This window comes from Poecilia formosa, unplaced genomic scaffold, assembly GCF_000485575.1.
Source record: "Poecilia formosa unplaced genomic scaffold, Poecilia_formosa-5.1.2 Scaffold52, whole genome shotgun sequence".
In the NCBI taxonomy this organism is placed as follows: domain Eukaryota; kingdom Metazoa; phylum Chordata; class Actinopteri; order Cyprinodontiformes; family Poeciliidae; genus Poecilia; species Poecilia formosa.
This window is the reverse complement of record NW_006799991.1, coordinates 2,580,840-2,597,008: the sequence shown is the minus strand read 5'-3', so window position 1 is coordinate 2,597,008 and position 16,169 is coordinate 2,580,840. Positions and strand designations below refer to the sequence as shown.

The following is a 16,169-nucleotide window of genomic DNA, read 5'->3' as shown; positions in this document are numbered from 1 at the left end:
AACTCAAAGCTTCACCTAGCTTTGATATTTTATGCATGCCCACAGTTCTGCATTTGACTCACAGTCAAAAGTGACACCAGGACGAATGTTTTCATTCTAATTACAAATAGAGAATTCACTTTTTTATTATTAGCATTTGTTTTTGCTGAATTTGTTTCACACAAAGGCTGAACTGGATTCTGACATGTTAATATTGTAACGGAGCCGTTATGACTTGCATCCATGTTATGGGAAACACAGAGTGTGTGACACTCAAAGCATGAGTGAAGCATGGAAAACATATAATTTAGATGAAGAAATATGCCGTATCTGGTCACATTTAAAAGCATTTCTAATTAATCCCCTTTACATCAGTGTGATGAACTATAACGCTTAGGTGTGTCTCAGTAGCAAACATGTATTACATAATCAGCTGTCTAGGAGCCGGAGTCTGTACATGAACTATCAGGCTTCTGGAGTTGAAGGAGGCTTTCAGGAATAAACACTGGAGTGTTGTTTTGTATTATAATTATGATCAGCATATAAACAGCTGATAATTTAAAAGCTTTACTGACTTCAACTTAAGAAGCTGAGGCATGACAATGCAGTTTATTAATCGCTGCTTTTGTCACGATTCTTGCAAATCGGTTTTAGATCTTGGGGACTCTGGACACATAACACATTTTGCTGTTTACAATTTTGACGTGAGACCAGATGACGTCAAAATCTGTGTTCTTACGGATCTTGCTAAATTGATATCTCTGTAAAGTAATCCGAAACATGCCACGGTGTTGTTTACCTTTTTCGTGCTACTGCACGTGTTTTAGACATGCACTGTGAACTATCAATCCGTAATACACGACCAACTTGATTTGATGGGGGATTAATAGTTAAAATCTTAGCTCTATCTGAACAAGAACAAAAAGCACAAGTCTAACTTTCCTCCATGACATAAACAAAACGCCTTAGATGTGAACTGAGCTGCAGGAAGAAGTGAGCCCGTTTGCTCCGTCATGCTGGACAACATGCAGAGTCTGGCTCCTTACCTGTAAATGCCCCTGGTACATATTGAGCACACAGTCGGTCGCCGATCCTTCCCTTAGCGGATCTCTGCGCTTCTTCCTTCACTTGAAGCGGGCAGGGGAAAGCTTGTCGGACCGGGGCAGTTCACATTAGAAGCGGCAGAATAGTTTTTGGGGCAGGGTTTCCTAGAAGGAGCAGACAGAGTGGAGCTTTCCTCCTCTCAGGTGCTGAAACTGACACTTTTTTTTTTTTTCCGCCCCGCGCTTATCCAGGATTTGACAGAGAAGCGCCCCGAGCGCGACGCCGGACCGAACTTTAAAGAAAAGGTGCAGAATCCTCACTGCGTCCTAGTAGTTTTGTGCCTCTCTTTAATAAACAAGATATAGGCTTTAAGGAAAAAAAAAAGAAAAAAGGAAAACATTAAAGACAATTCAGGTCTTCATTGTGAGCGCTCTCCAGCGTGTCTCCCCCTCCCCTCCTCTCTCGGCTAAATGTTTTGACGCGTCTCCCGGCTAATGCTCCTTCTTCTAGCGTGCTCCTCTTTCCTGTTTGCCAACCCGTCCCTCCGGAGCCTCCTCCAGTGCTGACGCACTCACTCCACAAGGAGGCACGCAAGCACACCTCCATCTGCCTTCAGAGCACAATATTCAAAGAAGAAACTTATACAACTCCCGAAACATGCATGTGTATAATTTAAACGACAAAACGGTATGTGTGGATGAAGGCTATTGACACATTGTGCATTATTCAACGCCATGTAATGCACAAATCAGCCCCGTTTTTTGCTAATTAGTGGGAGAAATAATTACATAACCAAAATCACAAAAGATACCTAATTTCCAGGAAGCTCATTACGAGCAAGAAGCAGGACAGAAGTTAGCCTGCAGTATTTATTTATACAACAAAGGCAGATGTGCTGTTTTAACTCAAGTGTTTCAGTTTTTCCATATGGGTTTATACTCCAAGTAGGGCTTATAGCTTGTGTGAAAATTGTGACTATCTCTTCATATGTAAATGAAAACAGGTTACTTTTTTCCAAGCTGATACTCCTTTTGCATTATTTTATTGTCTTTTGAGAGATGCTTGTCTTGTTTGTATTTAGACACTGAAGTGAATCTCCTGTTTTACATCTGATAACAGTGGAGGCCATTGGAGTATATTAAAAAATTATGTAAGCTTTGTGTCATGGTGCAAATATTCAAATCATTAATTAAGAAAAACAATAAAATGTCAAAATTTACTTATGAATTAAGAACAAACGTCAGATTAAGGAGCAGGGAGAGAGCACTAGAGCAAATACAAAGGAGTGTATCTCGTTAAATATTTAATAGTTTGACTATTATAGTTACTTGTGTAATATCCTAACTAAAACTATGCTTACTACTCAAACTTTGTCTGCATTTTTTAGGAAAGGGGATGGAGAGTTTCCAATGTACATAAAATCCTTCAAATCTTTCTGGTAACATGGATTGAACTTATATGAACATATATTATATATTTCAGAGTTCTTCTACTAAGCAAAGTGTCTGAGTTAAAGATGCATAAGGCTACTTCTCACACAGCTTGTGGGTACTAGAAAGCATCTAGAAGTAAATAATTAAAAACGCCACTAACCAGAGATCATGTTATGTGACAAGAGTGAAAAGTACCCAGTGTTTTCTCAGCATCAGTGTTGAGAAGCAAATTACCAAGTCAGACAATGAACTCATGATGATTACGGTTAATTAAGCACTTGATAAGTTTAGAGGAAAACTAATAAAAGAGTTTTGTGATCAGTTTTTTTTTTTATTAACTTGTATATAATTTTATGCCACTTTGACTTTTTTCACCATTAATCTCAGTAGTTCTACATGTTGGAACGTCAGTCAAGAGACAACCAAAACAAACCTTAGGAACCCAATTTAAGGTGAAGCGTCACAATATGAACACATGAATGCAGGTGAATTAATCAGGGGGATTTGGAACAGCTGTGAATGAGACACAAAGGAAACCAGGTGCAGAAAAACAATCACTGATCTAAGTGGATTATTATAAAGTTTATTTGATAGGGACAGACACACATTGACATAGACAAACAGAATAAAACAGCAGTCCCATGTTTGCATCATGGTGCAATAGCAACAGCTAATTTGTAGCACTTGTCCCTAGTTGGGCTTTTTAAAAAAAATAACTCTAAAAATTGAAGTGATAATCATTTAAAATAGCACAACATAATGTACACAAACAGAAAAATGTAAAACATCAAAAATGGGTACAGTTCTGTTTTTGACATGACCAGAGTTTTGTTTGATTTTTGAACGTACTAAAACTGGTTACAGACTTTAAATGAACAGGAAGTGAGTTCCAAACTGCAGATCCTCTCACAGACAGAGCACTTGGAGCAAAAGTGGTTCTTCGAAAGGGGACCTTACAATTTCCATCCAAAGCTGCTCTGGTAGATCTGCTATTGCCCTGCAGTCAATAGCATTTATTGGCCTGTAGTTGCTGATTTCATGTCGACTTCCTGATTTAAAAATCGGCTTCACCAAAGCTTTTTTCCATGCATCGGGAAATTGCCCTGTTCTGATGGAAATGTTAACTATATGAGTTAAAGGTTCTACTAAAATGTTACTGTATTTTTTTTAAAAAACATAGCATCTAAATTATACATATCCTTTGCGTGAGAATTACTTAGGCTGTTAATGGCTTTTTGAACATCACAGTAATGAATTTCCTTAACTCAAATAAATCATAACACTTTTCGGTCGGTTTTGTACCGTGTGTTTCCATTGGAGCTGGCAGAAACTTTGATGCCAAGTCTTTAACTGAAGAGAGGAAAAAATCATTAAACATTGTTGCTAGCTTAGCAGGATCAGTTGTGTTTTTTTCCTGCTATTGCAAGTTCATATTTATGTTTAGTGTGTGCATTGGGATTCAGTAAACTGTTTAGTTGTTTCCAGATCGTCTTACCATTCCCTCCAGTTTCTGATAAGACATTTGTGTAATATTTAGCTTTAAATTTGTACATTTCTTTAACTACTCTGTTCCTCAAACTTTTAAAAAGCAGCCAATCTGTGGTCCTTTTATTTTTAGGAAAGGATTTTAGAGCATAGTCTCCCTTTTTCATTAACAGCCCAATGTCATCCGATACCCAAGGTAGCTGTATTTTTCTTCGTCCCTTCGTATGGGTTTTAAGAAACTTATTCATAGTATTACAAACATTAAGAATACATGTATTGCAGCAATCATTATCTGATTCTGGCTGGAAACGTCATCCCAATTAACCTTAGCTAATTTGGCCTCAAATTTGGGTACACATCCTGTCTTGAAATTTGTATTACAGTCTGTTTCTGTGTATTATAGCGAGTGACAAAACAATTTTGAGATAATTTTCTTGCAATAAGAGTAATATTGTGATCAGATAAGCCGCACACCAAGTTATAGGATTTTATGATTCGACCAGGTTTATTTGAAAAAAATTTAATCTATTAAAGTTTGACTGTTTTTAGTGATACGAGAGGGACTATTGATTAACTGGTGAAAATCAAATTTTGCTGTCAGTTCTCCAAGTGGTTTTTTTCAATTTATTGTCCATCCAGTTTATATTAAAATCCCCCAAAATGATTACTTCACTGTTGTTTCTAAATCCTGTTAACAATTCCTTTAAGTTATGATAAAAAGTTGTGCTGCAACTTGATGGTGGATTGTACACCACCACAATATTAAAATTCATACGAGGCAAAAGACAAACATTTAAACATACAGATTCTATTGATATATGCTCAAATATGACTATCTCATTGACGTTAAGTACATCTTTTATGTAAATTAATACTCCCCCTCCTCACCCCACAACTCTATTCTTTCAGAAACATGTATATCCAGGTACATCAATCATATTAGTTGGAATGTTATCAGTTAGCCAAGTTTCACTTAGACATAGGAAATCCAAATTAGATAAACTACACACACAAACTGGGGCAACTGTGGCTCCATAGAGTAGCTGTCTTGTAAGGTTGTAGGTTTGACTTCAGCTTCTTCCAGCCACGTCTGTGTTCCCCTGGGCAAGGCACTTAACCCCAAACTGCCTACCGATCTGCGCATTGGTGTATTGGTGAAACTACAGTAACAATAATTAATAACTCCGAAACATAAAAAAAACAATTTAAAAAAACCAAGCACCTGAGGATCCTGACATCATCCATCTTGTTGCTCAAGAGATTAAGCTCTAGGTTTATTGAAAGTTTTAAAAAACCTTTTGTGAAGGAATCTGCCAAGTTATATGATTTTTATCTGCTCCAAGAGAGGTTGAAGTTCTCTCCTTCCACATCTGTTCTGATCAAGTTGACCTCATGTCTGATTGGAAACATCAGTCACTCCTCTGGGTGTCAGGCTCTCATTAAGCAAGCTGTCAAAAGAGGGCAGCCACTTATCTCGCAGTTGAAGGAGTCTGAGCAGTAGCCCTCAGAACTGGCCTTACTTTGAGGCAGGAAAGGAAAAGAAACTCAAACTTTTAAACCAAATCGTGCTGTGCTTGGTGAAAAGACGACCACCAGTGAGTTTTATCACACTGTGGAAGAACTCTGGTCCGTTCTTCTTTGCTGAATTGGTTCTAGTATAAAAACTTTATTGTGTGCTTTGGTTTCATTGTCAGTAAAGTCAGTGAACTGATGGATGAACACGCTCCTCAGGGAATGTGAATATAGAGCAACATTTATGGTTCCATAAGGTCATTGAAGCTACTGATGAAACTGGGATGGTTCACCACTACCATTACTTGCATTTTCCCTGCAGTTTCGTCTATTTATCTGTTTTTTGATTTCTTTAAATCCAAACATAATATGTTGCTCCTTGCAACCTGCTTCCTCCTAACCCTAACTTTGGTACTCGTCATCAACAACCTGTACATTGCAGGCTGCGGCAGTGTTACGAAGGTTTTGCCTCAATGTTTCTTGTCAGTACAATCCTGAGCAAGTATCTGTCATTTTCCCAGAAGGGATCTGCGGTTTGTTTTCACGCGACAATAGGTCAAACTGCAGATCTTCTCACAGACAGAGCACTTTGAGCAAAAGTGGTTCTTCGAAAGGGGACCTTACAATTTCCATCCAAAGCTGCTCTGGTAGATCTGACCCCTAACCAAAACCAATTTGGTTCCTCAATTGAAAGAGAAATTGGAATCCTAAATCCTTTGGTATTTTTCAAACTGGCAGCTGCATTTTGTTTACGCAGAAGCAACAAAGAGCAGCAACGTCACCAACCAGGTTTGTTTACCTGAGATGGGTCTGACCTTCAGTCAGTGTCATGCTGCAATCTGAAAGTGTGTGTTTTCCCCAACAGTGTTATTAGAGAAGGTGGACAGATGGATTGACAAACTAAAGACAAACATACACAGACAAAAATGGTCATAAAAGTACAAAATATCAATATGAAGTCCACAAAAATGCTAAATACGTAGGATTTATTTTCTAAAACATACACTTTGCATCTCTAAATAGTGAAATGATAAATTAAGTAATTGTCATTTAAAAATTTTTGTTACATTATTACAAAACTATGTTCTAACATGAGCCGTGTTGCTCCATGCATCAAAATTTAAGTAATTTTGCTCAAAATAGATCCACACAATCCATCAACATATCGCCCTGTATGACTTCCAATGAAACTTGTAACAAAAATGTATACTTTTACTTTTGTTTTTTTTTCTGTACCATTCATTAGTTTTCCCTCTATCTGTCTGTTCATTGTGCAGAAAACCCAATATTCTCCAATCCATTTGCCTGCCCCTGTGGATACTTCACAGAAAATGTGATTTATTTTTATTTGGCGCCACGGTTCAACTCTGCTGTTGGGAGGACAAGTCGTTAGCAGTGAACCCAAGAGATGCAGAGGGGAATGAGAAAAACTAATAGAGCATGCAAATTATGTCAAATGATCTGAAATTGTTGACACTTTGTACCAGCTTACTCTCCAACAAACATGTTTTTCCTTTCAGTCTCTGCCGTCCCTTGCCTTAAGGAATCCATCAGCTGGTTTTGTTAAATGTACCATATAATAAGATAATAAGATTACTTTTATTACAAAATATGGCAACAAACCCCACCTAATGTACTGTAATCCTTGTTTATATGATTTCACTTGGCCTGCTTTTCTTGGTCAGTAATACCTCCATGTTTAAGAGATAAAAACATTTATTAATCATAATTAAATTTAACTTAATATTAAATAATGTCGCAAACTTGAATGATATTTAAGGAATGTCAAAACTCTATGTAATCTAGAGGTAAAACAACAAAACAAAGTTATTCATGGTCCTTTTATGAGGAATCACCACTGAAGTTAATCTAAACGTGATTTCTCTAAACAAGCCAGTTGATGCCTAAATATTGTTGGATTGATCATTTTTGCTGTGCTGTTTTGGTCTGGATGAAAAATTGCAGACTGGCCAACAGTTTGACTTTCACTGCTATCTTGGGGAAGAGCTTAATTGCTGCTCAGCATATGGAGTGTCTAATAAAAAGAAGAAACACAAAGTCGTTCTCATGTATACTAAGGGCAACGTTAATTAATCACACAGGTTTAGATAAGGTGTTTTCCTTCATCTCAACACCCATCAGTAATCTGATCTACGGACTCCAAGAACCCTTCCTTTTTAATTAAAGGATGGCCAGGAACAGGCAGAGTTTAAGCATTCTGTTTCTTTATCCATGCCAGAAGTGAACTGACTGCAGCTGGTGTCTAATTAAATAAATACCTAACGGTATTTGTGTTTGAAAATGTCTTTCTCATGTAGCAAATTGGAATTATTTTGCATACAAACTTTTTGTAACAAGTAAATGTCTACAGATTAACAAAGCCACTGATGCTCATTAGCATTCATTTATATTTATGTTGCAGGATTTTCGTGATGAGCGCCACAAAATGGATCAAGGGGTTTGCGTTGCTTTGATATTACAACTCACTGATTGTCACTGTGTTTCGAATGCAAATACAGATTTCTGCTTTTGCATGGGGCTGCGAGTGCCTTCAAACAACGTTGACCCCTCCTTTTTATCTGTGCACTGCACTGTTTGTGGCGAGGTCAATTAGTGCAGCGGTAGGTATTACATGTATTGCACTATAAATACTCATCAGCTAATAAAAGTGGGTAATTGTCGTCACAGTTAAAGAACAGAAACACTGTGCTTTTTGAAAACATAAAGGTAAGACTTAAGACAAAATGCACTGGTATGTGATCGCCTTAATTTGGATGGTGCAACGTATCAGATGACGTTTCTGTGCAGAATCCAGAACAGACAGGCCTTGTGACCTTGTCCATCTCCCAGTTGTTGCATACAGAGCTGAAGCCCTGGTGGCTACAAAGAGGATTAGCTTTTTTTAACAAAGGTAAAGCAGAATGTAAGAACAGCGCTGCACTGAAACAGAGCTCCAATATTTTTGCTCCAACACGCTATTAGGAGTGGAAACCAGTGGAGGTCAGGGTTTGATGTGTCAAATCAGCTCTTGGAGCCAATGTGTCTCTTGCAGCTATGATCATTAGGTATGAAGAGTTGATGGATAACGAATTGTACAGCTGCACTGAACATCTCACTGAGAAATGCTATTTATGTCCACCAGTTATGACCTTTAATCACCCTCATTCTGTCTTTGGGAGTGATTCAGCTGCTAAAACATTCCTGGTTCTTGCAGGATGAGTCCAGCTTAAGAAAGGGAGAGAAGATAATACATCAGATGTAACGGATTTTTATGATTACTTCCTGCTGTCGTTGGTGTACTTTGGAGTTACAGAAGAGGAACCTTTCCTTCTTACAATAAAGCTATATTTAATTTAGAAGACTCCAAAGGAGACGATTTTCTATCCAGTTTTGATTCACTGGCAACCTTACAAGGTTTTAAGGCTTCCAGTAATATTCAAGCATTCAAGGAGGAAAAGTTTGACAAAAAGTCTGAGAAGTTTGGATGTTACTGTTTGGAGAAATTTTCAGAACCTGTGCAAAATATTCTGAAGGAATCATAGGATTCTAATTTGCTGCAAATAGGAGTTTATGTTTCCCTCCAATGTAGTGATGAGAATAAGTCATGGAAGAAGATAGTCCCGTTTTATTACCATTTTAATGACTAACAGCTAATTTTTATTACAAAAAACAATTATGTCACTCCGGCGGTGGGGGGCAGAGTTATGCTTGCTCAGCTGGTATATGTTGTTTATGCAGCTATTTAGGGCCTAAGTAGCTCCATAAAAAATATCTTTCTTCAAAGAATAATGAAATTTCTGAGACTGCAGTTGTTTTAAAATAGCAAAAGTTCTTTTTGGCCTTCTGAGGAAAATTTTATCTGCTCATAAAAGATAAAATCAAAGTAGTTACTGACTGCAATTAAGGCTCTGAATGGTTGAGAGGTTTCAGCAAAACCCGTTCACCAGGAAAATAAATGAAAATGAATCTCCCTGTATTTATTGTTTGTGGTTTCTGAAAAAGGTAATACAAATGTTTACTGAATTAGAATGTCCAAAAATAATAAAAATATTTATTTTCAAGAGGTCATAACATTGTAATGAAAGATTTCTGGGTGGTATAGATGTTTCTCTTCTTTCAACTGGATCCAACAGCACTTAGATTATTTTCTTAGTTGGCACTGAAGTGATTATGCAGAGACTTCTGAATAATTAAAAACAGATGATATGGACTTTTTAAGATAATCTTAATAATTTATCATCCTTCTGACCTTTAGGTCTGGTTCAGCTACTGAAAGTACTGATGTACAGGCATTTGTGCAAAAACCTTTGACATTACTGTTGAAATTAAACATCTATTTATTGGGAACATTTCAAGTTGACTGTCCTATGAAAGTTGCAATGTCACCCCTGAATAATATTATTTTAAACAGCAAGAACTCTTACATACAAGTATTATCTTTATTTTTTATCTCACAAATGTGTTTTCATGAGTATTGTGACAGCGTCATTGTCACAAATCAACATATTAGCCTTCTTCAAAGTTAGCTACCACTAGTTATCTAACCAACTAGCTAACATGACCACCTATACTTTATTGTCCATGTGTATTATTTGTGTGTGTGTGTCTGTGTGTGTCTGACACCCTGGATGAGAAAACCAAGAGAGAGAGTGTGTTGAATGACATACAAAACCTGTTGATCAATGTGTTCAAGGTTCTTTCTTTTATCATCTCACGAAATAAAATACAAATTCATAGTTATAGAAATAAATGCATAAATAAAAGAGCCAGAAAAGTATAGAGTGCCTTCTTTGGGCCAGGGAGGATGTCCTGCCCCAAGTGGAGGAGTTCAAGTATCTCAGGATCTTGTTCACCAATGAGGGAAAAATGGAGGAGGAGATCGACAGGCGGATTGGTGCATCGTCTGCAGTGAAGCAGGCGCTGTAGCGATCTGCCATGGTGAAGAGAGAGCTGAGCCAAAAAGCAAAGCTCTTGATTTACCGGTTGATCTAAGTTCCTACCCTCATCTATGGTCATGAGCTCTGGGTCATGACTGAAAGAACGAGGTCACGGATACAAGCGGCCAAAATTAGTTTTCCCTGTAGGGTGTCTGGGCTCTCCCTTAGAGATAGGGTGAGAAGGTCAGATATCCAGGAGTGACTCAGAGTAGAGCCACTACTTCTTCATGTCAAAAGGAGCTAGTTAGGTGACTCGGCATCTGGTCAGGATGCCTCCTGGACGCCTCTCTGGTGAGGTGTGCCGGGCACATCCCACCAGGAGGAGACCCAGGATACGCTGACAATGTTTCTCAGCTGGTCTGGGAACGCCATGGGTTCGCCCAGAGGAGCTGGAGCAAGTGGCTGGGGAGAGCAAATTCTGAGCCTCCTTACTTAGGCTGCTGACCCGACCTCACCACCCGACCCCTGTCGTCATTCGCAAACAATAACATTTACGTAGTTTTCCTACCTAAAATCGGCAATGTAAGTTTTTTTATATCCTGCATACAGAGTAATTTGAAATGCTTTATGGAAAAAAACAGAAGAATAGAGATTAGCCACAAAAGAAGAATAAATCAAAAGTACAAAATACCCACTGAAACCAGAACATATGTCAAATTGTAAGCTGAGACTAACAGTTACACACATGCATTGTAGAGGCAGAAATGAATGACTCATTTTACAATGGATACCCAAAACAGCAATTCAGATCGACATTATTCAGGCCTCTCGTGAGCTGGAGTGTGAGGAGTGCATGGATGAATGGACATAATGAATGATGCAGCAGTCAAATGAAACATCCAACTAAATGATGCTGTGGGGGGTCTCTGTTTCAAACCTCCACATTTTCATCTGTTTGTCCTGACTGATAAACTCTGGATTTAAATGAACTTCTTTAAACAGATTATACCACTGAACTGTGTGAATAACAATGAGCTGTTTGCCGTTCTGATAGGTTCCTCCTATTTTGTTTTGCTTCATTTGTTTTTTCTCTGTGATGATAGGCAGCAATTTCAAACTTTCATTTTTCTGACGATTGATAAATCCAAAATAGCATAAGTATGAGGGTTTTGTACATTTCACGACCAAACTATTGTTGCTGGATGTTACTTCCTGAAGTAGTTCTCATACGATTTTTTTCCACTTTGGGGCAAATATCACTCTCAAGTGTTCCTGTTTGTCTTGCAGCCTCGCCTGCCTCCTATTGAGGATAAAAAAGCTGCATGATTGCATCATTATGCAAGACTATTTCAGCAATAAGTCTTGGTGTTAAAAAATTAGGATTACATCACTTTTACTTTTTGAAAACACTTTCACTTTGGATTTATGTAATAGTACTTCTTCGGGCATAAAAAAAATCTAAACTGAGATATGTTTGGGAAGGGGGAGGAAGTGGGGAATCAGAGTATCATTGTCACAAATATTTCTGTCTCCTACAACCATCGAAAAACATGAATACCTGTTGTTGGCACACCTGTCCTCCAATATGACCAATTCAGGAATTAAGTGAGTACAAACAACAGATGGATGGAATTAGAGATTATATTTTCATTTATTTGTGTATTCGTTTATTTAATTTATGGTCTGAACTCTTATTTTTTGTCGTACTTTTTCAAGACTTGTGAGTTTACTTCCTCATCGCAAACGTAGACATATAATCTTTATAACCCATTTAGCATTCAGCTGTTCACTGGGGTCAGTTCAGCGAGTTATGTGTTGACATATTGGTGTTTTTGAAGAGCATGCTAGTTGTGATGGAAAAGATGGTTAAATTCTTAAAATCTTTCACACAACATATAAGCCTCTCTGTGGATCACTCGTTGGAATTCATGACTTTGTAACATATTATATTCTGTCTTTTTTTTTAATTTTCCTCAGCAGAAATTTTATATTTAATTGCAAGTTACAACAGTGTCAGAATGACCAAATTAATCTTGTGATAAAGAATGAAACCACGGTGATGTCATGGATATTTTCTAATCTTCAGATATAATAATGTTGTTAGTTGCAGATTTATTCTTTTTTTTGCGTGTGTGTGTGTGTGTGCGTGTGTGTGTGTGACATTACATAATACTGTGTTAAGAGCAGGATTTTGTAGCCAGTGCTTCCCACCCCCAAAAAATCATTCATAACTCGTAGAACAGAAAATGACCAGATTTGATTTGAATGAAGATTAAAGTTGAAGGATTTATTTCACCAGTTGTGTAAATCCAATCAGAGCTAGAAATTGAGGTCTAAACCATGAGCAACACTGTTGATCTGTTCAAGCTTCACTAAATCCTCTTTGGGCAAGAACTTTCTTATTTTTGGCACTTTTTAATTATGAGTATATTCAGTAGCTTTGAGAGATGACGCACAAGGGAACAATTGATAAAGGTTTTAATTATGCATTTGAGCAAACACAACAATTTAGTTTTTTAAATTTGCTTTTAGATTAATGACTTCTTCCTCTCTTTGTGGTCAATTTTGGCTCTCTGCATAACAATTCCTTTAACAGCTATTTTTGTTGTTGTTGTTGAGATTCACATTTTGCACAAAAATCATACATGACTTGTGGGGTAGAGAAGGTAAAATACATCCAAAGGTTTGTTTCTATTTAACTCAATAAACTGAATTTGAATGAATTTTACTGGAAAAATTTATTCTAAATTGTCTTTTGGACATTGTCACATTGTCGTTTTGTACAATGAATGAAAACATAATTTTCAACTGTAGCTAAATGTGCAGAGCATTAAAGACATTGAACACAAGTGGAAAACATTTAGACAGGAGGTCCAGCTAACTAAGTAAAAAAAATAAAATAAAAGGGTAAATATGATTGATAACCTTACATAAAGTCTCACTTAATATTGTACAACTTTCAGGATAAATATGTTGACAAAGTAATTTAAATTGTTCAATTTATTCTGTTTTTCTGTCCATTTTTAGAATTACTCACTGATTTTCTTAAGGTCAACAAAAGCTGCATTAGTGCTGTAATCAGTATCTGTTTTGGATTAGCAGCCACCTCGGCTGAGATTTTTATCTCCCAGATCCTCATTATAAAAAGCCAGAGAATCCAGACAGTCATCAGTACAAAGAGAGAAGAGACTCTTATTGTGCACACATAACATCCCTTCCACTCTCCGACATAATTAGGTTGTCGGTTTTTCATTTTATAAGTATTTCTTCCTCTTTTTTTTTCAGAAAACCTATCCTTCAGTGGGTAAGATTATGTTTTCACAATATTACTGGTGAACTGTCTTTCTAAAGAGTAAACCACTGAAAAAAATTAAAGTTAATATGAAGTAACCTTGCTGAAAAGCCAGATATTTTTTGGATCACCTGGAACTGATGGAATAAATTTAACACAATACCTACATTTGCCACATTGCATTGAATGCATCCAGGTTAGTTGCTAAATTTCTCTAACTGTGAGGTTGCATAAGAAAATATTTTGCCCGTGTTCCTCCTGCTCCAACTGAAACGAGACTCTGCAGACGCAGAATGACTGAGACAGTAAGCATATCACTGCCAAGGCTGGCTGATTCCAGCCTACATTTGATAAATTAAATGAGAAAGCAATCTCCGCGCTATTATGCTCTTTCTGCCAGTGCGTCTCTTTCTCACTCAACCTGGACTTATCACATTCGTGAAAGCTAAGCAGATAGGAAAGCATAAGTGTGAAGGGGAAGTTACTTTTTCGTCTTTAAGCTTCCTTTTCGGGACACATATAAGCTTGCAGTTAAAATGAAAATTCATCTAGTTTTTTCAGTCGTTTATTACCAGGTTTACTTCCTTTTTTTGTTTCACTGACTGAACTATAAGGACAAAGGGAGACGACCTTCTGAAAATAATAATAAAAAAAAAAAACTGTTAAACTTTCATTTACATTGTCGTTGTTTCTCATAACTCTAACATTTAGCATATTCTCAATCTCCTTAAGATCCACAAACTCACACTCATTCACAAACGTATTTAAATACATATTTCATTTGATTAAAGTGATTTAATCTCCAAATCTGCAGGTTATTACCTTGCCAAAAAAAAGTAAAATAAAAAGCTTTAACAGTGAGAACATTTTATGGCTTTATTTTTATCTACATTTACTGTTATGACGTATAAAGAGAAATTAAATGTTATTTATTTATTACTTATTTTTTTGTATTGCATCCAAATTTCAAAAGTTAATTACTCATTCCTCTATGTTGCTTTGGCAAGTCAAATTAATCACTAGAAATATAATTGAAAGTCTGAAACTATGGCTCAGTCTTTCTAACTCTGGAGCAGCTAATCTGTTTAATAGCATAAAGTAATAACTGCGGGCAGTCAGAGTGGAGGAGTACTTGTATGATCTAAATTTTCAAAATTATTTTCCATCATTTTAACTGGAAAGGAAAAATTGTCAACTCAGAGAGAATATTATTTGTCCTTCACTATTCTCTATTTACACTCACTAAATAGTATTTCAGTCTAAATCTAAGCTGTATTAAATCATAATTTTATTTAATGTGATATTTGTCAAACAACTATTTTAAGATAGACTGAATATTTTCTGTGCTTGAACAGACCTGTGTCCAACACAAAGTTGACCCTAAAAAGTGCTATGTAAATATCACAGCACAAAAGGATACAAAGACATAAGTAACTAATTAGTTGACGTCTGATAATAGTTGATTTAAATTTTACCCAGTTGCTAAAGTTTAAGCTTCGCATAAATTCCTCATGATAAAGCTTGTTCACTTTTTTCATTGCCATTGACAAGCTGCAGGCCGACTACCACTCTAAAACAGCTCAGGAAATTGATGTCATTTTGCATAACTTCTTCTCTTCACTGTTTGGCCTGATTGAAAAATTAAGCACAATAGGAGAAAACGCAGAAAGTCCTGAAGGAAGATTAGAATCGAGCAGAATTGCAAAGGGAGACGAGAAAACATAAGGAAAACGTAAGATGTTTATTTAGATTAATAAATTTAATAAACATATGTCCTCTCTATAGCTTACTGATTTAAACATTCTTAAAACATTCTTATTGCAACAACTGAGTAAAGATGTGTTAAAATTGTTTTTATCAATATTCATCCTATTATGCTGCAGTGATTCAAACGAGAAACACACAGGTGACACATGTGATGTGTCCTATCTTTTGTCAGAGCAGAAGAAATGTGAGGCAGGAGTTTGGGAAACCAAATTACAGCCAACAACTGGAATAAGAGCAACAACTGTCTTACATAACACCTCTTTAATGCCTCCGAGGGAGTTCACAGTCACTCTGCTTATTTTTAACAAGTCTTCAGTGTGTAAGCCAGAGGTTCCCAAACTGTGGGGCGCGCCCCCTAGGGGGGGCGCCGTGTCATTGCAGAGGGGGCGCGGGAAGCCGTCTGGATGAAAAAAAAAAACAAAACATGAACACTGTATGCGCTGGGCTTTTACCTTAGAATGGCCAACTCTCTGTTATTCCTATGTCAATTTGATACAGTAGAGCAGTGGTTCCCAAACCTTTTCTTCTGCGCCCCCCCCCCAGTGGTTTCCAAACATTTTCTGCGCCCCCCCTATGGATTACAAATGGCTGTCTGGTTGAAAGGACGAGTGCGAGGGGGGGAGAGATCGACTTTTTTGGGGGCAAAATGAATGTACGTAGCTGAAAATAGACACCAACATCGGTAGCCTACAAGGTACTTGTTAAGCTAAAGGTTCTGTATTGATTAGGGATGTGCCGATCAGGTTTTTTCCTCCCGATACCGATACCGATCACCCATGA

General features: G+C 37.1%; 1 protein-coding gene across 3 annotated transcripts in view; it reads right to left on the bottom strand.

The window, feature by feature from the left end:
- The window catches only part of pex5la (peroxisomal biogenesis factor 5-like a), a 78,151-nt gene extending 76,600 nt beyond the window's left edge, over nt 1–1,551 (bottom strand). For all 3 annotated transcript variants that reach the window (XM_007552782.2, XM_016671811.1, XM_007552783.2), the window contains exon 1: nt 1,026–1,551. In XM_007552782.2, the coding sequence (XP_007552844.1) occupies nt 1,026–1,046 (21 nt within the window). In that variant the 5' untranslated portion in view covers nt 1,047–1,551. The remainder of the gene's footprint in view (nt 1–1,025) is intronic.
- Between the last annotated feature and the right edge of the window lie 14,618 nt (nt 1,552–16,169).